The sequence below is a fragment of the Kryptolebias marmoratus genome, linkage group LG21 (assembly GCF_001649575.2).
Source record: "Kryptolebias marmoratus isolate JLee-2015 linkage group LG21, ASM164957v2, whole genome shotgun sequence".
Classification (NCBI taxonomy): domain Eukaryota; kingdom Metazoa; phylum Chordata; class Actinopteri; order Cyprinodontiformes; family Rivulidae; genus Kryptolebias; species Kryptolebias marmoratus.
Genome location: NC_051450.1, coordinates 22,855,331 through 22,879,917, shown reverse-complemented (window position 1 = coordinate 22,879,917; position 24,587 = coordinate 22,855,331). Strand labels below are relative to the sequence as shown.

Below are 24,587 nucleotides of genomic sequence, written 5' to 3'. Positions count from 1 at the left end.
AGAAGTACCGGAAGTGGCACTGAGGCGCAAACAGCCAGGCTGTCTGTCGCTCACTGAATGATAAAGCACTGATTTGACTTGAAAATGATAAAATTTCTGCCCAAACTGCTGCTGCTCGTCCTGTTAGCCTTCCCGGCGACCGTTTTCCTGAAAGGTAAGTTACCGAAATGGCCGCGCGTGACGTTTTAGAAGCTAACATGTTAGCGTTAGCAGCGGAGCTAACAAGCTGCTGGGAAGAAGGCCGAGCTCAGTTTAAACATGTGACAACTAAAAACAAACCTTTATTTTAAAACCAAGTGCGTAAATATAAAACCCAAACAGTCCGACGTCTTAGCCTTAAGGTTTTGATTAACGAGTTATTTTAGTTTTTTTTATATTTAGTGTTCTTGAGCTGAAATGAACCCAGTTTCTCTTCCTGTTTAGACTGACGTGTCCTTACAGCCTGCTAGCTGGTAGCCTGGAAGCTAAACTTGTTTTGACACTATCTTGCTTTCAGGAGTTATTTCTGCACAAAACTACTTAAAGCTCTTTACAAAAAGTTGTAGTTCTGACAGGTCGTGCAGCAACCAGTGCAAACTTTCAAAAACTTGGATAAAAGTAGAAAAAGTTAGTTAGCTCGGTTAGCTTCAGCACGGCTCAAAGAGGAAAGTATCAGGGATTCTTTAAATTTAAAATCCTGGTCAATTATTGAGGATTTATTGTGGATTAATGATTGTGTAGATGCATCACAGGATGTTTAAAGCAGCTTTTTACAGATTATAGTCTGTTAAATGTTTAACAGTTTATTCTGTCTGATAAGGTTCCTTCAACTTATGGAAAAGTTTGGGATTTACTTTGTGTTTTCCAGGTCTGGTAAAAAGAAAACAGTGTGTGGAAAAACGGGCTTCCCCGCCTCCTGGTCCATATTTTAAAGAAAAAAATCTGACACTCTAAAAATAATTTAGAGCTTTTCAAAAGAAAAGACCTGAAGTCCTTTTAGCTTCCAGCATCACAGCTGGATGGGAATGTGAAACACCTGCTCTAATAATTAAAAAGCAGGGTTATAAACTACCAACAGTATATATCCCTACTAAATGTAAGGATAAAGTAATAAATGTGGGTGTAGTTTATTGTTTAATGCCTCCTGAGGGGTCTGGTGTTGTGTTACAGTCGNGGGGGGGGGGGGTGAGGCTGATGGGTGGACCGGCCTGGAGGTTCTGGTACCTTTGAAGGCAGGAAGTTAAACAGGGAAGGTGAAGGATGAGAGGTGTCTCCAGAGGAGCTGATGGGAGTCAGGGGGGCGCCGGTGATCCTGCTGGCTGGATCAACTCCGCCTCGGCTTCCTGTGTTTCAGAATCGATTTAAAGATTCTTTCATCAGTTTTTAAGGCTGTTTCTGGTCTTAGTCCCTCCTCTGTCAGACCTGCTTTTACCTTCAGATCCCTCAGGTCCTCTGGAACCGGTCTTCTGATTGGACCTGACGTTAGAACCAGGAACAGGACCGGGACCTGCTTTCCTGAGATCAGCTGCTGATGTTTTAACTCAGAACTCACCTGTTCAGTCGGGCTCTTTAGTTAAATTATCTGTTCACAACTTTTAGCATGTCTTCTTAATTTTGTCTTTAGTTTTAATTATAATTAAAACTATTTTATTTACTAATTTTGTAATTGGATATTGTTTTTAGTGAAGCGATAATTTTTATTTCCTTTTCACCTCCATCTCTATTTATTTTTCTTCTTCTGTTTGATGTCTTTGTTTTATTAATCTTTAGATTTTAGAATCTTGTTTTAATGATTCATCTATTTTATATTTTTACACCGAACCCGAGTTTTCAGCCACTGTTGTTTGATCCTTTACTCCCTCCTGCTGTCTCTCTTAACGGCTGTGACGACACCGCTGTAAAAACGTTTGATTTGATTCAGGGCCGGCGGTGAGCGCCCAGGATCTGACTGAGGATGAGGAGGCCGAGGCTGTGGATGAAGATGTTGTGGACGATGTGACGGCTGAAGATGAGGATGATGAAGTTGAAGTGGAAGACGATGAGAACACAGAACTGGTGATTGGCTGAGCGAGCTCGTCTGGGTTAAAGGGGATGTGGAATAAATAAACTTTGAGCTAAAAGTTTGTTTTTTTCTCAGACGGAAGAGAAGGATGAAGAGGAGGAGGCATTGGTGGGAGAAGTGAAGGCTTCTCCGAACGCTGACACCACCATCCTCTTTGTTAAAGGAGAAGGTGACGTTCCGCTTGTTTCTGATGAATCCTGAGCAGCTGAACCATAAAACTCACATTTTTCCATCTTCGCTTCTTTTCAGACTTTCCTGCCAACAACATTGTGAAGTTCCTGCTCGGCTTCACCAACAAGGGCGAGGACAACTTCGTCGTGGAGTCTCTGGATGCTTCGTTCCGTTACCCGCAGGTAAGGAAGGAAAACTCATCTGAACCCGACGATCAGTCCTTCCGACTCTGACCTCTGACCTGCTCTTCCCGTCAGGACTACCAGTTCTACATCCAGAACTTCACCGCTCTGCAGCTTGGCACGGTGGTTCCTCCCAGCAGACAGGCCACCTTCGAGTACTCGTTCATCCCCGCCGAGCCGATGGGGGGCCGGCCGTTCGGCCTCGTCATCAACCTGAACTACAAGGACAGCAGCGTGAGGACCGAACTCACACGTTGAACCTGCAGGGTCCGGTTCTGAGGGGAACATCTAACCTGGTGCTGTTTGGTTCCTCTTCCTGCAGGGAAACGTTTTCCAGGACGCCGTGTTCAACCAGACCGTCACTATCACTGAGAAGGAGGACGGACTCGACGGAGAAACGTGAAGATTTTAGCTCATAAACCTTCTGTCTGTTAATCTTCTGCTGCTTCTGTTCGTCTCATTTCTTCTTCTCCTCCTCAGCATCTTCTTGTACGTCTTCCTCTCGGGCCTCGGGCTGCTCGTCATCGTCGGCCTTCATCAGCTGCTGGAGTCCAGAAAGGTCGGAACTAAGAAAGAATCACAGAGTTCATCAGATAAAACACATTATTCACGATTAACTGAACACATGAAATAGATGCGTCTTTGGTTGCGTCAGGTTTGAAGAAGAGTTTTCTTGTTTTTGTGTTCATCTTAGTTTTTAGATATTTACTCTCAGAATGAACTGATTATCAGAGCAACTCAACGAGAAAGTTTCCTTTCTGTTACAAAACTTCACTAAACTTTACATCAGTTTATCAGAATTGACAAGAAAAACTGGACTTTATGAGTAAATCTGAACCTTTAGTGTTTTTAAACTGATCTGCAGTCAGTGAAATTAGAAACCCTCGTTGACTTTTAGCTTGTTTTCTTCAGACAAGAAGGAATCAGATGAGTCGACCTGTATGACTGATTATTTCCACCGTCAGCTGTAGTTTGGATCATTTAGCTGTGAAATGTGAACTGAAAGGAACTATTTGTATTTTTATTGAAAATATTAAAAACATGAAACCTCATCAGACAGCTGCCACCTGACCGACATAAAACCTGTTTTTACTTCTTTAAAATCAACTCAACGCCTGTTTCTTTTATTTTAATCATTATTATAATAAAAATCAGCACAGTCTGATGTTGGAACAGCTTCTTGGATTTGACCTGACAGCTCAGCAGAATTAAAGATGGCCGATGTTTAACAGGAAGTTGTCTCTGCAGAGGCGGCGTCCGGCTCCAAAGGTGGAAATGGGAACTTCGAGCCACAACGACGTGGACATGAGCTGGATCCCTCAGGAGACGCTCAACCAGATCAGTACGTCCTCGTCACGTGCACACTTCCGCTCTGCCACTGCAACACAAACGCTCACGTCTTACAGCGCCCGGATTTCTGATTTCTGTCAATATTTTTTTCTGTCCGGGGAGATTCCTGGAAGGGAAAAGCAAACTTTAAACCTTCCAGCGTTTTTTTCCTCTTCCTGCTCACCTGTTTCATGTTTCAGTGACCTTTAACCTTCACTGTGCACTCACCTTGTTTCTGTTTTTTCCTTGCTGTCATGTTTTCCTGCGTCTTCAGTGCAGAGCCGCAGAGGTGAGGTCTGCTTCTTGTCCTCCTGGTTTGTGTGTGAATCTGAACTTTCTGACTTTGTTGCTGAGTTTTTCCACAAACGAATGATCTGATGCTGCAGATGTTCTGATCTGCTTAGACCCAAACTAAACCAAAAACATGGAGTCCAGAACCTTCAGATCAACTAAGATGATTATAGTTTGGTTCTCAGACCTCAGCATGATGTGCCGTGTGTCCACAGAACTGCAGAAATGACTTTTTGTTGCCTCAGTGGGACTTTTGGACCCGGCGGGTCTAAGGTCCACCTGCAGGAGCTCCTCAGTCCTTCAAACCAGTCCAGTTATTTTGTTCTGTGGATATTTGCGGGTCTTTTTCAGCTCGTGCTTCAGCCTCGGAGCGACTCTCAGGATGTGATTGGTCGAGCTGGTTGAACCCTCTTCCAGCTCCTGTGATCACTTCGCTAAAGTAAAGACTCAAATCCTAGGTTGTTGGTGAACGTCACGTCCACGCTGACCTCTCCAACAGTCAGAAGACACCACCCTTAGCTGTGCTTGTGTGGTTTTACTAGTTCTGGTGCTAGAAAAGTCTTCAGTTTAATAAATGTTTGTGTGGACCAATCAGATCCTCTCCCATCACCTGAGAGTCCCTGTTCAGGGATGAAGGTCTGAGTCTGAAGCAGCAGCTGGAGGTTTAAGGACTGAGTGAAACAAAGAAAATGGTTTTAATGACTGAAGCGGTCTGTGGTCTGAAAGCATCTAATGATTCAAAACATTCAGCTGAAAAAGGTCTGCAGAAATCAGGACTGGTTTGGATTAAGACACTCGTTTGTACAAACGATGCTCGGATCGAATTTCTCTTTGAAAAGATTCTTTTAATTTGTCTTTAATTTAATCTCCAACGACTTGAGAACCAAGCAGTAAGAAGTTGGTTCCAGCTTCAGATGTTGAACTTTGACCTCAGGTTAATGAAATCCTGAAGTCCACAGAGGAAATCGTTTTCCTTTCCGTCTTTCAGAGGTTCAGTTTTTCTCCTTTCTGTTCTCCAGACAAAGCATCTCCAAGAAGATCTCCTCGCAAAAGGAACCAGAAGCGCTCGGCCGGCTCAGACGAGTGACGGACGCCCGGCGCCGCCGCGGTGAACCACCCGTCAGGGGGAGGAACTTCAAACTGAGCGCGCTCTGTCTGCTGAGAAACTTTGAGCGGTGCCAAGCACAGCGACGGCTGGTTCCACCTTAACTTAGAAACTGTTGAACACGAACACAACTCGACTCTTTTCTTTTGTTTTCTGAAGGGGCAGCGATCGGCTGAAACTTCTCGTTGTTTTTAAAGCCTTAGTGAGATAAAAACCTGCTGATCTTTTTGTGAGACAGTATTGATTGTGTTTCTGTTGATTACCTCCCACTCTGGTGTCGGGCTCCAACACTTTCATGCATTTACAGGAAATTAAAGCTTGTTTTTTTATATCTGAAGCAGGAACTCAGTGATCTGGTTTCTTTAACAGGAAACCCGGAGTTTAACGGTAACAAAAGCAGTTAAAGGTTTTAATTTTTACGTTTTGGTCTCCGCTCTTAATTACTCTGCTTCTTTTCCTGATGACTTGGTGCCGTCCTTCTGTTAAACTACATAAGTGAAACTTTAAGGACCTCGAGGGCAAGCCTTAGTCTGTAGCACTGATTATGTCTTCTGTTTGGTACGCTCAGAGGAGAACGCTTGGTTTTGGTTTTTTTGAGATTAAAAGAGGAATCAAAACGACTTCCAGAGCCGAATGTTTTGTCGTGACTTCAGAATAAGTTTTACTGAAAGGGGAAATAACCTTGAAATGAAAATGTCTACAACTCGTGAGATGTGAGGTGGTAGTAGCTGAGAGTCATCCCCATCACAGACTAACGGACTTCCTCACCGTCACGTCTTTATTTCTGGGAAGGCGGCTGAGATTCTGAAAGGAAAAGTTTGGTTTGGTTTCTTCTGACGTTTGGCTGCACAAACATGCCTCATATCCCATCAGACACAAACGGCATCAAAAGACTGACTTTAACAAACAGGTTTATCACAGTATTTAACAATAATGTCCAGAAAAACACATTTACTGTCGTTGAATCTTGTATTTTAAATAAAACGAGTGATGGGATCAATCAGACTGAAAGTGGCTGCAGCCTGATGTAACCGTGTCCGTTTGCTCCAGCTGTGCACATCTGGATCAACATCCAGCTGCCGTTTTAACCCCTTCATCATTATAACGCTTCTGGATGAGTTCTCGTGGTTTAGGAGAGTTTTAGACGTCCAACTGAAACATTTGGGTTTGATTTCCTCTTTTTGTTTACTTCTGTTTTTTCTCCGAGCAGCGAGTTTAAAATCTGATCAGATAATTTCCTAAAACATTTGTTTTGTAAAGATGTTTAACCGGCTGAAGCACTGGTGTAAATACTGGCTGATGGACGCTGAATTTAGATTAAATCCTGCAGCTAATTAAAGTGACAGGTTGGTCTTAAACAGGAGCCTTCATCAGCTGCATCCTGTTAATTCACCACCAGGGGGCGGTGTTGCCTTCCTGTAGCCTCCAGCTTCATGATTTTTTTTTTCCCCCAGAGTTGCGTGGAGTATAACGAAGTGTTTTGACGCAGAGTTTAAGCTGTTGAAACCACTCCCACATCCACAGGAAGTGGAGCTGATGAATACTTTTGGTTTGTTTGTTTTTGATAAAAATGTCGAGGGCTGCCGTTCAATGATTCAAGTTTTTAATTTGCTTTCAAACATGCAGGAAAATAAACTTTGATGAATTTGAAATTGTTAGAACTGTTGCTGTTTTTCTTCCAACAGAAATCCTTATTTCAACTCGAGTTGCATAATGTAAGAAAATCTATATTTTAAAGGTAATAATGTGAAGTCATTCTCCAGCAGGTTGGAGTTATAAAGTTTGCTGCAAACTGCAGTTTAGCCTCTAGATGGCGTTGTAATAAATTTAATTTAGTATTTTATTTTAGCTGTGACATTACAAATAAAAAACTTAATAGTTGGGCATCACTGTTTCTTTTGATCATTTTGACAATTTTGACAAAATCCGACTGACTATCCAAACTAAATTTAGTCATAAATAAGATTTAATGAATCTCAGCCCAGAGTTGAACCTGAAGTCTCTAAAACCAAACGCTTGACTGAAAATCCTTCACTAACAGTCTTTTTAGTCAACACTTATTGTTTCTGAATTTATCTTTTTCCTTAAATAACTGTGCTGCTTCCATCGGTCTGTTAAGTTTGGCTCTTCCTCCAAAATGTGTCCCGACAGGCTTTGCTCCATTTTCCTCCTAACTGCTACTTTAAGCAACTTTAAATAAAAAGCTAAATAATCTTTTTAAAAGACACCTGCTGTATCTATACTACTTCTGGCCTTTTTAAATCATGCTTATAATAACTAAACAAATAATCTTTAAAACACAAACTCATTTTTAGTGCATATAATTATTAAATATAATTTATAATTATGACATGAAAACATAGGTTAAGTTTAAAAAGTGAGTAGTGCAGGAGGAGGACTTTTTACTTTTAAAAACAGAGATGATAACAGCTGGTCCAAACGGACCGGTTGGTTTCTATGGGGACAGCAGTGGACCGGTGTCTCTGCTGTGGACCTGTTGGTGTCGTTCAAAGCGACTAAAAGTCTTCCTGCACTGATCACATCTGAGTGGTCTCAGCCCTGTGGTGAATTGTCTGGATGTTTTCCCACACTGGCCACAGAGGCATGGTTTCTCTCCGGTGAGGATAATCTGGTGGTTTTTAACTTCCTGTACTCTGAGAAGACTTCACAGCATAAATTAGACCCCGGTCCACCTGGACCATCAGACCTTCTGTCAGACCTGGGTCCACCTGGACCATCAGACCTTCTGTCAGACCACCTGGAAAAACTGGAGAAATCACAGTTTCTACAGTATGAAGCTGAGAGCTGAATGACAGCTGGAATTTGATGAAGAAGGTTTCTAAAAGTGACATAAAAAGACAAAAATTGAGCTAATTTGTTGAAGCAGATCTCAAAGTGACCATCGTTTTTGAAGGAATTAAATAAATCTCGATCTATTTCTACAGGAAAAATATCTATAAATAGAATTACCTGCCGTGGTGAGAGGCCGGCCATTAGTTGGTGATAAGTTTATATTTTTCCATTCTCAGGTGTAGCCCAGAAACTTTAGAGAATAATGAAATCTCCTAAAACAATAGAAACACACTTTGCACTTTCATTTGAGGAACATTCATCGACCCGTTAAAATAGTTAGAAGTGCCACAAACCTGTTTTAAGATATAAAATTAAAATGGTAATGTATCCTCGTTAACTGAAGATCTATGGATCAGTGGTGTCCAATCCTGGTCCTGCAGGGCCACTATTCTGCATGTTTTAGTTGTTTCCCTGCTCTTCAGCAGGTCTTCAAGCTCTGCAGAAGCCTGTTAGTCACTCACTCAAATCAGGTGTCAAAGCAGAGACCCTCCAGGACCAGGACTGAGGACCACTGGTCTAGATCTGTAGTTTTTTATAATCAATCAGTTTTATTCAGCCTGGTGGAACATGAACATCCACAGAGATAAAAGTGAACAGTCGATCCTTCTTAACCTCTTTGACTGTGTACTTGAGAGAATTAAGGCCATCTGTTTTAAAAGTATGTATAGTTTCTCGCACCTTGTATGGATTCTGTGGATTAACTTCGTTGTGCAAGTCTCTGTTATGCTTGATCATCTTGTACCGTCCAATCATAGAGTCTGGTCGAGATATGGACTTTAAACGGATCATGACTCGGTTGTAGAGATCGTCGTCCTCGCCTCCCCAGCCCCAGAAAGTGTTTGAGAAGCCGTTGACTTTCAAGAACTGATCCTTGGACAACGAGATGACCCCACCGAAAAGGTTGTTGTAAGGTAAGTGGAAGTTAAACTTGTCCACAGCAACAGCTAAGTGTCTCGGGCTGTCAAAGCATCTGTAGAGGTTCTGATCATCTAAGGGAATCATGTCTACGTCAGCGAAGACGAAGCAGTCATAATCGTATTCCTTCAGAGCTTCAACGTGACCTGCATTCATCAGTTTAGCCTTGTTGAACAGTCCCTCTCCATCCTGGTTGATGACGTACACGCCGTAGTCCACCTGTTGTCGCATCAGGATGGGATGGAGGTAATAAAGCCAGTGGCTCAGGTGCTCATATCGATTTCTGAACGGGATGATGATCGCCACCTAACAATAAAAACACATTACACTTTAAAATGCAAAGTCAGTAGTCAGACCAAACAAAAATATCAAAACTTCACTCATGTTTAAAATATGCTCTGTGCTCCATCTTATAGCAACTTTAAGAGAAAGAAAAGCTATGACATAATTCTGTTCATTTACTTCTCTTCATCCTTTAAAACACTCGTCCCACAGCAGCTGATAGTGAAGCTCTGCTTGGGCTGAAAACCTCACTCTGTCACTGGATTTAGGCATCAGCAAGTCATCAGACGTCATCAAAATGAGCATGGGGTGAGAAAAGCTTCTTAATTGTTTGTGGCGGTTTGTCCTTTTTGGCCTCCCACAGCTTTTTGCTTTCAGTCTGTGACCCAGCTGACCTCTGATGTCCCACCTGGAGCTCTGCGGTCTCAAAGGTTCTGCTTCAGACTGGTTAAGATCTTACCTGTCTGACAGGAGCTTCTCTATAAGCTTCAGAGAATCTGTTTCCTGCACTGCCCTCCCCATGTGGAGTTCCTCAAGGATGTATTCTTGGATCCATTTTATTTTCCATCTACATGCTCCCCTTAGTCTCCATCTTTAGAAAATTTAACATCTCTTTTCATTCCTTTGTTGACAGATCTTCCTACAGTTGAAGCTCAATCATTCTTTTCATTGAGACCTCTGCTTTACTGCCTCACTGAGGTAGAACCTTGGCTTCAAACTTCCTAAACTTCAATGAAAGTAAAATTAAACTTTTTATCTTTGCAGCACTTGTCCTGCAGATCTGGGCAGCTTGGAGCCATTTGTAAAATACCACGTAAAAAATTTGGATTTGATATTTGATTCAAATTTTAACCTTAAAAAGCAAATTAATGCTGTAGTACAGACATCCTGTTTTAACTCTCCCATGGCCTTTGTGTGAAAGGCACTTGAAGTTACAAGGTCTTCAGGAGGGTTAAACTGAGGCTCTCATATAAAAGTGAAATGTTTTTTATGTTTTAAGGACCTTGAACGGATAATTCACCATTTTATTACCTTCCAACTGGATGACAATAACACTCTGTATGCTGGTGTTAACCACAATCAGTGCCAGAAGAAACAAGGAGGTCGTACTTGAGCAACTGTTGCCATTAAAAATATCCAGCTCACTTATTATCCAACGAAAAACAGGACAAATTGCCAAAAACATTAAAAACCATAAATAAATAAGACATAAAAGTTGTAGCTTGAGTCCAGGTGACCAGCAGGGCCAATCTCTTTGTTTGTTTGTTTTATTAAAATGCTTAATGAGGTGGGTTAAAACAAATAAGACAAAACAAGGACATAAACTTACTACCTTGCAGTAAGATAATTAATATCTTTAATTGCAGATTTCTTCAAACTTAGTTATTAAAGTAAGGCATTTTTAAATTTAATTTTGAAATCTTATATCGCTTGTTTGTTATGTTAGACTTAAAGATGTAACTGTAGAAGTTTGCATTGGTTACTAAACATGTTACCTTCTGTTTGGAGACACAGTTTGGTGGTTTGAACCGTCCTCCCAGCTGCAGGAAAGACCCCACCTGCTCCCTGACTCTGTCCAGAGTCCGTTTGGTGTCAAACTCCACGTGAAGCGGACCCACCAGGTCTGGAGGGGTGTCGGGACACGGCCCCAAGGTTCCAGCTGTTGAATTCTGGTGGACCTCTGCGGTTCTGGTGGTCTGAAGAGGTTCTGTCGTGTTCCCAGGAAGTTGGCTTTTTTTATTTCCCTCCGTCTGGCATCCTGAAGAGCTGTTTTTGTTGTAGAATAAAAATACTGCGAAGCATATCAGACTGAGGACAGAATGAAAAGCCAGGAACTTGAAGACCTTTCTCTGCATTTTGTCACCCCTGAGGCAGAGCAGTGTGTCCCTGGCAGGTTAGTTTTGTTTGCAGCTTTACTGCCTGTGTTCCCACATGAAGTCAGATAACTGAAACAGGAAATGAAGCCTCTTTTTATTTAGCTTTGAGACATGACCCTGTTGAGTTTATAAAGCAGGCGTGGCCTGACACCTGTGGTTACTCCAGATCTTACTGGGTGTAATAAAACTACAGATGTTACATGATCTGTTGGTGCTCAGAATCTGTCATTTTTTATGTTTGCTAAGGTTGGTTTGCTGTGGAGGCCATCTTGAATCAGTTGACTCCAAAGTGCATCCGATGTTTGTTTAATGAGAGTTTCATTAAAGTGGTTCATGAGTTATGTTGCCAACAAACAGACAAGGTTGGTTAGACCCATTGGTAATGCCAAAGTTTTGAGCAAAGATCAGTTTTTTGTGGCGGTTTTAGGGGTGAAACAAGCAACCATGATGATGATGATAAACTGAGTTGGAGTTCTGCTGATCACTGGTTTCATTGTGTTTAAATCTGAGGCTTGAGGCAACATCTATCATTATTATCATTATCTGTGTTTAAAATAAGACCATGAGAATAATCCTGGTTACAGCGAACACATTATAATTAATCAGAAGTATGAACATTCAGGACTTTAAAACCTCTTGATGTTTGCTTTGGATCTGAGTTTAACTGAGAGAAGAGTTTTGGATGAAAACTGAGTTTTAAGAACGTTTGGTCCTTGGAGCTCCTGATTTCTGGGTCTTATCATGATGTTGTCAGAAGGACGTGAGGATGATGGTTTGGTCCGTTTAGATTAAACCATCACTGAGAGGGACCAGGAGAGTCCATGAGGCCACAGAAAAGATTAAAACCTTTAAAAAAACATCAGCAGCTGAGAGGAACGAGAGGAGCCATAAACCCACAACTGATGTGGTTTACTCAAAAAACTCTGTTTGTTTTTGATAAAAATGAGAACAGCCTGAAAAAGGGAACTATAATAAACAAACGACGGCGACAGGTTACTCATTAATTAAACCGTCTTTGTCTCGATGGTTGTTAATCCTACCGCTAATAGCAGCCTCAGAAGATCCAGTAATATCTTCATCTGATCTGAACAGGTTAAAAACATGAAGGCTTACACTACATCAGATAAATAAAGACAGAGAAAACCTTATTAATCACTTTTTTATCAAGTCCAGTCAAAGTTATTTATTTAGCACATTTAAAATCAAAGTGTTTTACAGGTTAAAGGTCAAGTTAATAACTCAACAAGATCAACTTTAATAAAACACAAGAACACAAAAGAATAATAGAACCAAAGTCAACATAAAAACTGCGTCACTTAAAAGAACCACAAGAACCAGGACTGAAGTCAGTCAACAGATTGAAACGGGTCGACCGTCTGAGGCCAGGTGACCCCCCGAACCCGCCCTGATCCCCCATGATCCACCCTGAAACTGCCTGAAACCCCCTGAAGTTCAGACATTATGAGCTTATCTTTGGTGGGATAAAAAAAAACAAAAAACAGTTTTTTGATTTTTAAAGAACCTCAGTTTGGAGAGAAAGTTTAGTTTGGACCAGAGTGATGAGCTGATGGCTAGTCTGAACAGGATCGGGACTAAAGTAGATCACCTTCGTCTTTAAACAAGTCCAGCTGCAAATATTTCACAGCAGTTCGCACAAATCTTGTTTTATAAACGTTCACAGCCTCATCAGATCCACATCAGGGTTACTCTGCTGAAGTTCAGTTTATTAAATTAAAATGAAGCCAAATTTAATGACACAGTGTTTTAACTTCCAAAAACTATCAAACATTTAGTGCAGTGAAACAAAAGACAAGTAAAAAGTGTTCCTAAGAAACAGTTGACCTTTTAATGAAACATTTAAATATTAAAATAACCTGTTTTGTGCTGGTTCAGGTGTAAACATCAGGGTTTTTTCATGTTATTTGGGTAAATTGTTTATATTTTGCAGTAAATTTGGACCTTGTCTTCACTGATTATTGTTCCGAAACACGTTAGAGTTTCCATCAGAGCAAAGACCTCCAGTACATTCGTATAAATATCCAGATAAATAATGAAATAAACAGAAACAACCAGCAGACAAAGACGGTCTCTCAGCTTCTGTACATTTCCACAAACTGTCACCAGACGTCAGTGTTTGGCTCATTCTTGTCAAGTAAAAGAGAAAAACATCAAACTTTTTACATTTCTGCTACACACAGACAAAGAGTCAGTATTTCAAGTCAAACAGAAGGTTTTACTCGTGAGACAGACCGGTTCGGACTGAAATGAAGGTTTTGTTGAGAGTTTTGTGTGTCGTTCTTCATCGGTGAAGGTTCATGTTGACTCATCTTCAGTTGGACTCTTTGAACTGAAGCTCAGTTTCACAACAAGGAGCTTAAAGGTTTCCGTGTTTTTTCCTGAACTGAAGGAGTTTTAAGGTTAAATCTTAAAGAAGTTTAATGTTTTTACTGAATGAAAGGTGTGGGAGCTGCGTTTTCGAGCTGCAGTACCAGATTTTCACCAGCAGGGGGAGCCAGTTGTTAAAGCTGCTGAATGCTGCCCCCTGCTGGACGATTTAAACTCTGCACCACAGGAATTATTTCAGTTTTCTAAAATTTTTCAAAGAATACAGCTCCTGTTCAGATTATCTGTTCAAACAAGAACTGCTTTCTAATTTTAGATATTATTAAATTAACTTAAAATGTCCGAAAGTCCTGATTGCTGGTTTCTTTTTGAGCTTCTTGAGGCTCGCAGACATCATCTTAGAAAAATTAATTTTCAGTAATCTTCTGATTCATTTTCAATGAATGAAAAGCTCATATTTCAAACAAAGCTTTTTGTGTTTTTAGACAAAAATAATAATAAGAAAACCCCTTGTTTTTTTGTGTTTCAGTTCTGGCTCCTGATGAGAACAGACCGAGGTTAGAACGAGTTTAAACTAAGTTCTTAAAGTCCAGATGTTTGCCGGGTTGAGTTCAGAGAAACGAGAATTAAAACAGAATAAAGAAGGAATAAATGAGCCGTCCTCCTGCCGGGTCCAGACCCACGAGTTAAAGCAGCTCCCCGTTTCATGAAATCTGTTCCAGTTTTAGACTTTAATAAGTTCCTGCAGCAGGTTCGAATCCAACGGGACTTAGAACGCTTCAGTCAGGGTTCTGTTCCAAACGGACAGTTTTTCTGAGCAGCTCCGGACTATGCTGCCCCCTAGCGGACAGGTGCGTGCAGCGCAGCACCTAGACCCAGGTACTCCAGGTTCTCAGCCGCCGGCAGGAACTCGCTGTCCCCGTTTAAAGCCTCCGTCAGCGGCAGGAAGTTGGCCTTGTAGTCCGGGTTGTCGATGACGTCGTAGCCCGGGAGCGAGCTCTGGGCCTTGTTTGAGTATCCGGGTTCGAAGAGCCTCAGGTCGCCCTGTAGGGAGGAGAGCGACGTGGTCCCCCAGCCCTGGTCCTGGTCCAGGTCCAGGTCCAGGTCCAGGTCCAGGTCCTCGTAGTGAGGATTCAAAACCTCGGACAGTTTGCTGCTGCGCCGGGTTTCACTCTGGTTCATGTAGTCTGGAAGAAGCAGGAGAATAATCTGATGAGAAAACTTTTCCTGAGGAATGCATATCACCCGCCAGAGTGTTCTGCAAACTGTGGCCCTGGAGCCACATGTGGCCTTTCAGACCCTCTGAGGGGGCTCTAAAAACAGCAGGAACCAGAGTCCTTTTTATTTCTACATTTAGAACAGGAAACACTGCTTTGAGCTGTTTATTCGTCCAACATGCACGAAGTTGGAGCAGCAGAACGAGTCAAACAGGTTGGACTTCCTGTGATTTCAGAACCAGAATCAAGTTTTCACTAAAATGGTTTAAAATCAGGTGAAATGTGAACTCAAGGTTTGTTGGCCTGCAGTCGGACAGAAAAGTAACTTTCTTCAACATATTTAAGTCAAAATGCTGTAAAAACAGGACTTTTATAGATTTTAAGAAACAAGCAGCTGGTTTCTAATAAGAATGTAGAACATAAAATAAAAACTACTTTTATTAAAACGTTTTAGCGGATTATTTTCACGAAGGTTGTTTTAGTTTTTAAAGACTTCAGGCTGCAGCTTATTGCTTTATTTCTCTTTAAACGTGAAACTTATTTTGCTCTTTCAGAGTTCATGGTTTGAATCTCGCGGTGAACATGGCGGTTGGAAGGACGTACCGTGGTCGGGGAAGTCGTATTTATCCGGCGTGTTGTGGGTGGGATCGGCGATGTATCGGAGGGCGATGCTGTTCTCTCTGACTGGAAGGCCGATCTGACAGAAACCAGAGCAGAATTCACCTCAGATGTAATTTAATTCATTCATTCGTTGTAAGGTGTTCTTCTGCCCCCTTGTGGCCGGAGTTGGCACCGCAGCAGGCAGTAATTTATGTCTTATTCTCTGGATGAATGATTAGTAATAAGCAGATATTACAGTTTTTGTTGCCGTTGTTCCCGGCTGTGGACAGGTGGGTCTTACCGGCGCGCTGCAGGGCTGGTCGCCGTGGTTACGCTGGTCTGTGTATGGCAGCAGACCATCGGGGTCGATGAGGTTCTCGCTGTAGTCCGAGCTGAGCATGCGGGAGTAGAACCTGCTGTCCGACGGACTCGGGAGGTCTCCCTGAGGAACACATCACACATGTTCACGTTCTTCTTCTTCTCCCTGCTTCTGGGACAGTTTCTGTCTGTTAAATCAAACTAAACTAAACGTAGCGTTCGCCATTTGTTTTTACTTCTGTGCAAACCCTCATATCCGATTACTAACCGTTTGTGGTTTACATCCCACACCGGACTTAACGGATTACAGAGCTGGAAAATAAAGATGCGGCAGCAGCTGCTACAGCCACTGCAGCCTAAAGTTTAGTTGTTTTCTTTTGTTTGTTTTAAGCAAGAATGCTCTTTTATATATTTATTTTAAAATTCTTTTAAATGTTTATTTGCTGTGCTGTGTATTAGCAGTAAAAACACCTTTACTGTTAAACCTCTGATTGGTATTATTTGTAAAAAATAAATAAATAAACGACAGCCAGCTCCAGAGTTCCTGAGCGTGGCGTACCTGTATGACCAGGTATCTGGACGGGTCGCGGGCCATTTGGGAGAACTCTGCGACCAGCTCTCGGAACCGGGGGCGACTGGACGGTTTGATCATCCAACCTGCAGGGAAACAGGAAGTCATCAGAAGTCACGCAGAGAGAAGCGTTCAGACTTTAACTCGAGGAGGTTTAGAGGAAACATGTTTATAACGTCAGACCCGACTGAGCAGTGATTTATAGTCTGATACCATGTTCTTCTTACATTTCACCATGATCATGTAGACTTCGATGGTGCAGTTGGGGGGCTGAGGCAGCCGGTCCCCGTTCTCCAGCATCGAGGCGATCTTGGTGGCCGGGATGCCGTCGTACGGTTTGGAGCCGAACGTCATCAGCTCCCAAACGGTCACACCTGCAGAAGCATCAACACTTAAATGTGAAGTCACGTGTGCAGCAGAGACAGACAGAGTCCCCCCGAAACGGAAAAACATCTGGTTTCTCACCGTAGCTCCAGACGTCGCTCTGATGGGTGAAGGTAAACTGAACGATGGACTCCAAAGCCATCCACTTAATGGGGACCTACAGAGAGGAGCAGAGGACCGTCCACACTTCAGTCAGAGAAGCTCCTCCCACATTCAGGAGAATTCAAATGACTGCAGATGAATAAATTCAGGTATTTCCTTATTTCTGTCAGGTATATTTAAAACTTCCTCCAACGCTCACTTTCTCTCCGTTGGCGTGATATTCTTTCTTATCAGCCGTCAGAAGCTTGGCGAGACCGAAGTCAGCGATTTTGACGTGATTTGGATTTTTCAGCAGGACGTTCCTCGCTGCCAAGTCTCGATGCACCAGGTGATGCTCCTCCAGGTAGTTCATCCCCTGCAGGCAAACACACGCAGGTGTTAGTCAAAATTTGATGCATTTTATTCCAGAATCCTCTGGTCTACAGAGGAGCCCAGACCATCAGCCCTCCACCACCGTGCTGACAGCTGCAGTGCATTCTGGGTAAACATCTGTCCTCTGGTCTGGTTCTGCTCCAGAAGTCTTCTGGTTCCTTCAGATGAACCTGAGTCGAGGTGCCATGTTGTTTTTTAGAGAGAAGAGGCTTTAACATTTGACCTTTGACCTGCTGACTGAGGCCTGGAGAGTCTGAGATGGAGCTCATTGCACGGTCTGACCTTCAGGGTGAATCTGTCTTAAATGTTTCCTCTTGTGAATAATCTTTCTCTCTGTAGAACGATGGACTCCAGATGACCTTTGACCCTTCTCAGATTGATTCTCTGAGGTCATTGCTGATGTCTTTCCGCCCTGGAGTTTATTAACACACCCGGATGCTTCCGAGCAGCAAAATGTCAAACTTTTTTCTGTTTTGGGTTTTTGTTGACTAAATACCAACATGGTGGAATCTATCGTGTCTTCCTGTTCACTTGAGGAGTTGAACAACTTTAAACCTTTTTTAAATACCGGATTGTTTTAAATAAAACCCTAAAACTGAAACTTTCTGTTTCCCATCACTGTAGATTTCACTCGTGACCTTATTCTGTATTTTCCCGGCCTTCAAACATCCAAATGAGATATGAAACAGACTGAAGAGATTAAAGATGCTTCGTGGCACAGAGTAATATCCTGCAGCGGTCGTGTTAATGAGCCTCAGCAGGCTTAAAGAGCTGCAGATGCCTCAGGTGCAGACATGGGAGGCTGTCCAATCAGACAACCCGGTCGTGCTCGGCTCACCTTGGCGATCTGAACACACCAGTTGAGGAGCCACTGAGCACAAATACGATCCTTGTGTTGTCGAACGTAGTCCAGCAAGCAGCCGTACGGCATCAGCTGAGTGACCAGCTGCACGGACGGCGCCAGGCAGATCCCCAACAGGCGACACACGTGAGGATTGTTCACGCTCGCCATCACGTACGCCTCCTGCAGGGACACAAACGCCCAGGTTACAAACACACCAACCATGGACTACGCACTGACAGGAACTTCCTGTCAGACGAGAAGCAGAGAAGAAACTCACGTCCAGGACTTCTTGGTTGGCTTTGGGTGATGTGGCCTCTCTGAGAACTTTGATGGCGACAGCGATCCTCACACTCTCGCCCTCAGGGTACCAGAAACCCTACAGAACACCCACATCAGATTATACACCTTCATCATTAAAGAGGTGAGCATCAACATGAGCAGATGTTACCACCTTATGGACGGTCCCGAAGGCACCAGAACCAAGCACCCTGTCCTTCTTCAGCTCCGTCTCCTTCAGGATCCACAGATGAGCCTGGTTGGGAGCCTGACCGCTCGGGGTCAACGGTTCCAGCTGCAGTACGTCCAATCAAACAAAACATTGGGTTTATTTTCCCATCAGCTCCTCAGTTCGGTGGGGTTTCATCTGTTTCTCCTGTTCTGAATAACTCTGAGTCTAGACTTGTTACAACAATAACGTCCCACCTCCTTCTCCTGCAGTATGCGGCGTAAATCCCTCTTCTTCTTGATTCGCCGGCGCCGTAGCAACACCAAGATTAGCAACAACAGGATGACGGCGACCAGGAGTCCGCCGACCACGGCGACGGCCAGCGTGGAGTGTTTCATTTCACTGTCAGGACACAAAAACAGAACAAGATCAGCAGCAGCTCCTGAGTTTGTTTCCTGAACCGATAACCACAGAGATGTTACAATTAGTTACATCTTCTGTCACTTAATATTCATTTTATTATTTTTTATGCACAAAGCTGACGCCTCTATTATCTCGAGGTTATGTCTCAGGAAAACAATCTGGTCTGATGATTAAATCAGAGAAACAGACTCCTCCACCTCCGCCTCCACCCGGTAACATTTAACAGACAGACAGGGACACGGCTTTCTGGACTGGATTCCTCCTTTTATTTGAAGTAATATTTCTGCAATAATACTTGAGATTATCAAAGGTAAGTGGTGGAAAAACTTCTGTGAAGAAATTCTACAAAATCTCAAACTGGCATAGAGATAAATCTTTATTAACCCTTTGATTCCAGCCCATCCTGGGCTGAAACCTGCAGCCTGGAGCTGATTAAACCCCAGAAGCTCTGAGCTCCAGCAGCCTCACCTGCAGGAAACCACAGAATCAGACCAATCAGATCCAGGCTGATCTGAAGATTACAGACAGAAACTGTCCTCTGTCTGTCTGCTCCAGCTGCTGACGGATCACTGAGCTTCTAATTTTAGTCTCATTAACAGTGGTCTGATGGAGACGTGTTAAATCTCCTGATCTGTCCCGCCCGACAGACTCGTTCTCAGGTCAAACACTGAGAACGAGTCACGAAAAATAGTTAAAACAAAACAAAATATGCCAGCTAAGTAATGAAGTGATTCACATTGGTCATTAGGAGGAACTACTTTGTGGGGCGGATGTGCACAAGTTTTCCTGAAACAAACCATAAAATGATTATTTTTTAGCTGATGTTGGCTTTAACTGGTTTTACCCTGGGCATCCAGACAATCCGGGACCAGAACACCTGCAGATAAAGTGACAAAATGAATAAATTAAACCTGTTTTCTTCTCAACATTATAGAAAAATCCATGAAAAGTACTCCGAAGGATCATTTACCCTTGTGTGCAGTTCGGGTGGCACAGCTGGCACTGAGCCGACTTATCCGGGTATTTCCAGATCAGCGTGTTTTTGTCTCCCAGGACGCCATGAGGGCAGCGAGCCACGCACAAGTGGCCATCTTTGTAGTGGGCACACTTGGAACAATTGCCTGGACCCTGGACACAGGAGGGATCCATACAAAGACACAATAACAGGTTTTGTTTATTTGAGTTGAGTCTTCTTTCACCCTGATTGTCTCGCAGGGATACTGATGGTTTTCTCTCAAATCTCCCCAGAACGCAGAGTGCAAACATCAAAACTCACTTAAATCTCTCTTCGAAGCTCTTTTTTCATTTGTCATATCGCCAACGTAAAACTGTAGGTTAATAAAGATGAGCCTTCTGACGCTCATCGCTCAAGGATTGTTTTGCTCTGACTTATAGTTTTTGTGCAGCAGCTGTTTGTTTGTTTACTTATTTCTGTTTTTATTTGTCTCATGCAGCGTGCAGCGTGTTGCCCCTCCCCCTCTGCTCCCCAGAAAAGGTGGGAATCACCATGGCAACCAGTGACTCAGCAGATACAGACTTTAGTTGTATTATTAAATATGCTTCTTTTAGTAAGAAATAACAACTATATACTATTATATTTTAAAAGTACTATTAATTTTAAAGACAAAATTAGAACATTTTGAAAACAGTTCCTAGTTTTTCTGGACTCACCGGACCCCGGCAGGTTGAGTCCCCGCTCATCGTGAAACACTCCGAGTGACACTCGACGCAGTGGCCGTTAATCTCGACCTCTCTGGGTTCACTGAGGGAAGAAACCGAGACAACAGGAGTCAGGTTTTCTCTGCAGCGCCACCTGCTGGCTAACCTGCGCCTAACATGCAGCATAATAACAAAAATAACTGCGATAAACCAACACAAGTATGGTCCAACACAACATTCATTTTATTATAAAATATGTAAACAATACTTTTTTTAATCTCATGCTCATTAATAAATATAACGTGAAAAAATAACAAACTAAAAAAATTTGAATTTTCTGCAAAAATTGTTTTAAAAGAAGTTAAAACAATCCAGACAGCAGCTGAAATGAGCAAAACAGCAGGTAAAAATAAAACATTAAAAATTAGCTCAACAAAACATTAACAGCTGAATTTTGTTCAAATTTAAGATCCCTATTAATTTCAGTGGAATGAAATAGATTATTTAAAGTTAAATATTATAAAAAGTGTGAAAGTTACAAATACCAAAAGTCACAGCACCCGTCTCCTGAATGAGCCGAAGGTTTTGATACCTGATTAGTTCAAATAGTTGAAACTATGATGAAGTAATTAGATGCAGAACAAAGTAAAGAAGAAACTAAAACCAGGAAAACAGCATTCAGAGTATTAGCAAATAAATAAAGTGAAACCATTTATGTCCTAGAAGTCATGTCGCTCACCCCTGCAGCAGGTTGCATTGTGCGACGCAGCGCCCCCTGCGGTCAAAATGTCGGCAGGACAGGCACATAGTGGGCCCCGGGCCCCAGCAGCCATCCTTTGAACACTCGTAGTCACAGGTCTGATTCTGCTGACCTGTGTGACGCAGAGAAAATCAGGTTTTATTCTCTGACGGTGTCCAACTCAGAGGCAGGGGGGACTGAACATTCAGGACTCACTGCACTGGCTGCCCACAGATTTGTTGGTCTGGTCTTTAGATTTGAAGAGGAGGGACCAGTTCACGGTCTGCGTGTAGCACAAGTCTGAGTTGAGCTTCAGCATCACATTCCCAGCGCTCACCTCCTTCAGAGAGCGCAGGCCGAGCCACCGCAGGTGCTTTAGATTCACCATTACCAAACTGTACTGACTGAGAGGGAAACATGTCTTCAACATGTAGATATGCAACAAACAAACGGCCTCCAGAGGGCACCAAAACTTTGTTCTTTTACAAAGACAAGTCATAACTTCATAACTTCATAAAATCCCTGAAACTTAGTAAAACCGGATCTATTCCCAAAAGAAACAAAAGCTAAAGTCGTGGCGCTAACAAGAAGGCATCAACCTGCAGGTTATGTAGATTTCTCACTGATGACTATTATATTTAGGTTAAAGAAACTCACTTTTGAACTTTTGATCTTCCTCTGATCATTTCCAAGTTTTCAAACACCGACAGAGACGTCCTGTTCTGAGGCCAGGAGCTGATCATCAGGTAACCTGCAGGACGAAGACAGCAACTCCATAAACTTCATCCACAGACAAAACTTCATTTAGTGTCAAACTGCTGAGCTCCTGATGGTGAAACCACCAGAAATCAGAGGCCTACCAGTGATTTCCTTCACTGTCCTGAAGTTCTCCAGTTTCTCAGGGTCCATGGGCGGGATTTGATAGTGTGGGTCCCTAAAACAGCCAATCAAAACAAGCCTTACTTTCACATGTTCACGTTAAAGCCAAACACTGGATGAAGCTGCTTACAGCAAACTGGTTATTAAAACATTCATTCATTTCCTGCTGCTTGTCTGTGGTCAGTTTGCAGAGGTAAGAAGTTCAGCCCTGATCCAAACCTCCTGAGTACAGATCAGACAGAGCATTAAACCCAGAGCTTTGCCTTTCAGTTCAGCTCCTTCTTCACCATGACGGACCGGAGTGGCGCTCTCGTTACTGCAAAGGAGGCCCTGATTGGTCGGGTCCATCCCAGAGCTGCTGCAGCTGAGTTTAACTCTGAGGGTCAGAACCTCTCACCCATTGAAGGAGGACTCGATGAAGATGATGTTCCCGTTGATCTTGGTGCACTCCTTGAAGGAGTCGATGTTGGAGGAGTTGACAGCCATGGCGTTGGTCAGAGAGCCGATCCCGATTCCGTCACAGGCTGCAGGAAGAACGAGACCTGCTCAGGCCTGTTGTTGGGGATTGAGCTTTCTTGTTGTGTGTTTTTGTGTGGGTCTCTACCTTTGGGACAGGGTCCTTCGCACGGTTTGCAGCGCTGGACACCGTTCTCGTTCACCTCATGTAATCCGGCTCTGCAGGAGCGGACGCACGAACCCTCTGTCACCACGTAATTATCTGCAAACAAAACCAACACAAACATTCAGGCTACAGGAGACAAGATGAAGGGCACAAAAACCCAACAGGGTCGTTCCCATTTCACCAGGAGGTGTTTACATGTCATACACGCTGTGGCCTGCAGGGGGCGCCAGCAGGAGTTCATGATGTCAACGCTGATGTCTTTAAATGAATTATTTTATCATTCTTACGTGGGCAGGCTTTCACACACATGGCTCCGTAGTTGTACTTGGCATTTGGGTTGTCGATAACCTGCTCGAGTTTGCTGTTGTAGATTTTCAGCGGAGGACAGGTGTCCTTACAAGTTCCATCATCGTTAAAATCCTTGCAGGCCTGCAGAGGAAGAGGAGGACAGAGGAGGACAGAGGGGGACAGAGGAGGACAGAGGGGGGTTTAAACTGGGCTCCCTTTACCCCAGATCCGATCAGCTGCTGCAGGGAAAATACTGACTGCTCATAACGACTCTAACACAAGTCCCTTTAAGTTCAGGCCACTGACCAGACACTCGTGTGCTTGAGGTCCGGTGCAGCCTGCAGCACAGTGGTCGTTACAGCAGTCTCCAGGCTTGGGCCCATGACATCTCCTGTTGCACTGCTCGGCACACAGCAGCTTGGTGACTAACACAGGCGGGGAGAGAAACTGGGTTAGATTTCTGGAAAAGAAGTTTATCTAACAAAATTCACGGTCAAATAAAACAGCAATGAAGTGCAAACAAACAAAATCAGTGAAAACATCCTGCTAAAAGACAGAATCAAATAAGATTAAGAAGTTTACATTTCTGGCAGTGCTGCGGTCCGGCGGCCCAACATGAACCGTTAAAACACCCAGAGTCACACTTCTCACCTAAAAACACAAACACAGACATGTTGTGCAGTTAGTTTCACTATGAAGCTGAATTAGAAGAAAAGAAAAGGATCATCTCTGCTGCTTTTCATACATTTCTTTGGGACGGTGTCCATCTCCACCTGCATGGTGAAATTCTTCGTTTTGTCCACGATGTCCAACCACTGGATGGTTCCCAAGTTACACAGCAGAGGATTACGGATCACCTTCACTCCTCCGCTTAAAATCTCTGAGAGGAAATACAACAAAATACATCACCATGTGAAGTCAATAAGCCCATTTATACAGACCAGTGCGCCCCCTCCCCTCCTGAAGCTTTGGTTGAGTCCAACCTGAGCTACGGCAGTGGTGGAGGCTCAGCGTTTGTTCGTTTGTTTGGTTTTTCTGGCTATGAATCAGACAGAAGGTAGGAAGAACATGAGGAGCACAGGATCCCCCCAGGTTTATATACTGGAGATGAACATTGTCCAACAAGATCCACAGAACCAGTCAGACCATCATCATCATCATCATCATCATCATCATCACCGCAGAGAGATCACAAAGATAAATTAAAAATGTATTTAAGCAGATTCTACGTCATTGCCAGGGAGCGGAGTAGTTCCTGGTGCCAGCTTTCAATCTGCTGTTGAAAGAAGAGTTTTGAAGAAGAAACTAGCTCCACCCCTCTGGGCTCGCAGCCATGTTCCTTAAACCGCGGCTGCCACTCCTCAGCCACAGGTAGCAGAAAACAACCATCACCGACTCGGATCCAGATAAGAAAGGAGAAACTAACACGAACATGAAAAACAAAACACTGACACGTGAAGAAGTAGCTTTAAAGTTTCCTCATGCTCTCCTCAAACTGCAGCATATCTGTCACCATTTTACATTCATATCTCTGTCCAAAATCTGGTAGCAGACATCGTTTGACGAGGACAAAATGTCTCCGTGGACATCATGGTGTTCAGTTTTCAGCAAGCAGTGAAAGACAGTCCTGTTTGGAGCTCTAAACTTTCTCTGAGGGCCCCTGAACTGCTCACCAGCTCTGTGTGTGTGTGTGTGTGTGTGTGAGTGTGTGTGTGTGTGTGTGTGTGTGTGTGTG

At 43.2% G+C, this 24,587-nt stretch overlaps 3 protein-coding genes across 4 annotated transcripts in view; 1 reads left to right on the top strand and 2 right to left on the bottom strand.

Annotated features, from left to right (window-relative positions):
* Positions 1 to 5,739, top strand: ssr1 (signal sequence receptor, alpha). 2 transcript variants are annotated; one of them, XM_017441055.3, is made up of 10 exons: positions 1 to 154; positions 1,901 to 2,034; positions 2,117 to 2,210; positions 2,291 to 2,394; positions 2,470 to 2,628; positions 2,717 to 2,793; positions 2,875 to 2,953; positions 3,643 to 3,736; positions 3,998 to 4,012; positions 5,034 to 5,739. In XM_017441055.3, exons 1-10 carry the CDS (start codon positions 85 to 87, stop codon positions 5,099 to 5,101), a joined length of 894 nt encoding a protein of 297 aa, XP_017296544.1. In that variant the 5' UTR covers positions 1 to 84; the 3' UTR covers positions 5,102 to 5,739. The 2 variants fall into 2 exon arrangements, with proteins under 2 accessions (XP_017296544.1, XP_017296545.1); XM_017441056.3 differs by lacking the exon at positions 3,998 to 4,012 and having other exon boundaries at positions 2 to 154.
* On the bottom strand, positions 5,724 to 11,053 carry LOC108250944 (beta-1,4-galactosyltransferase 2-like). Its single transcript, XM_025002787.2, has 2 exons — positions 10,666 to 11,053; positions 5,724 to 9,193 (listed from the first exon to the last, which is right to left on the bottom strand). Exons 1-2 carry the CDS (start codon positions 11,023 to 11,025, stop codon positions 8,525 to 8,527), a joined length of 1,029 nt encoding a protein of 342 aa, XP_024858555.1. The 5' UTR covers positions 11,026 to 11,053; the 3' UTR covers positions 5,724 to 8,524.
* A 1,161-nt stretch (positions 11,054 to 12,214) lies between these two features.
* LOC108250946 (melanoma receptor tyrosine-protein kinase) overlaps positions 12,215 to 24,587 on the bottom strand; it is a 41,365-nt gene continuing 28,992 nt past the window's right edge. The window contains exons 4-27 of the mRNA XM_037973135.1: positions 23,598 to 23,732; positions 23,435 to 23,503; positions 23,159 to 23,277; positions 22,852 to 22,993; positions 22,547 to 22,660; positions 22,340 to 22,466; positions 21,924 to 21,997; positions 21,721 to 21,814; positions 21,280 to 21,467; positions 21,064 to 21,196; positions 20,337 to 20,427; positions 19,636 to 19,793; positions 19,510 to 19,542; positions 18,500 to 18,644; positions 18,249 to 18,368; positions 18,075 to 18,173; positions 17,792 to 17,977; positions 16,781 to 16,936; positions 16,561 to 16,636; positions 16,323 to 16,469; positions 16,084 to 16,181; positions 15,508 to 15,648; positions 15,210 to 15,303; positions 12,215 to 14,576 (exon numbers count right to left, since the gene is read on the bottom strand). Coding sequence (XP_037829063.1) covers positions 14,230 to 14,576; positions 15,210 to 15,303; positions 15,508 to 15,648; positions 16,084 to 16,181; positions 16,323 to 16,469; positions 16,561 to 16,636; positions 16,781 to 16,936; positions 17,792 to 17,977; positions 18,075 to 18,173; positions 18,249 to 18,368; positions 18,500 to 18,644; positions 19,510 to 19,542; positions 19,636 to 19,793; positions 20,337 to 20,427; positions 21,064 to 21,196; positions 21,280 to 21,467; positions 21,721 to 21,814; positions 21,924 to 21,997; positions 22,340 to 22,466; positions 22,547 to 22,660; positions 22,852 to 22,993; positions 23,159 to 23,277; positions 23,435 to 23,503; positions 23,598 to 23,732 — 3,086 coding nt within the window. The 3' untranslated portion in view covers positions 12,215 to 14,229. The remainder of the gene's footprint in view (positions 14,577 to 15,209; positions 15,304 to 15,507; positions 15,649 to 16,083; positions 16,182 to 16,322; positions 16,470 to 16,560; positions 16,637 to 16,780; positions 16,937 to 17,791; positions 17,978 to 18,074; positions 18,174 to 18,248; positions 18,369 to 18,499; positions 18,645 to 19,509; positions 19,543 to 19,635; positions 19,794 to 20,336; positions 20,428 to 21,063; positions 21,197 to 21,279; positions 21,468 to 21,720; positions 21,815 to 21,923; positions 21,998 to 22,339; positions 22,467 to 22,546; positions 22,661 to 22,851; positions 22,994 to 23,158; positions 23,278 to 23,434; positions 23,504 to 23,597; positions 23,733 to 24,587) is intronic.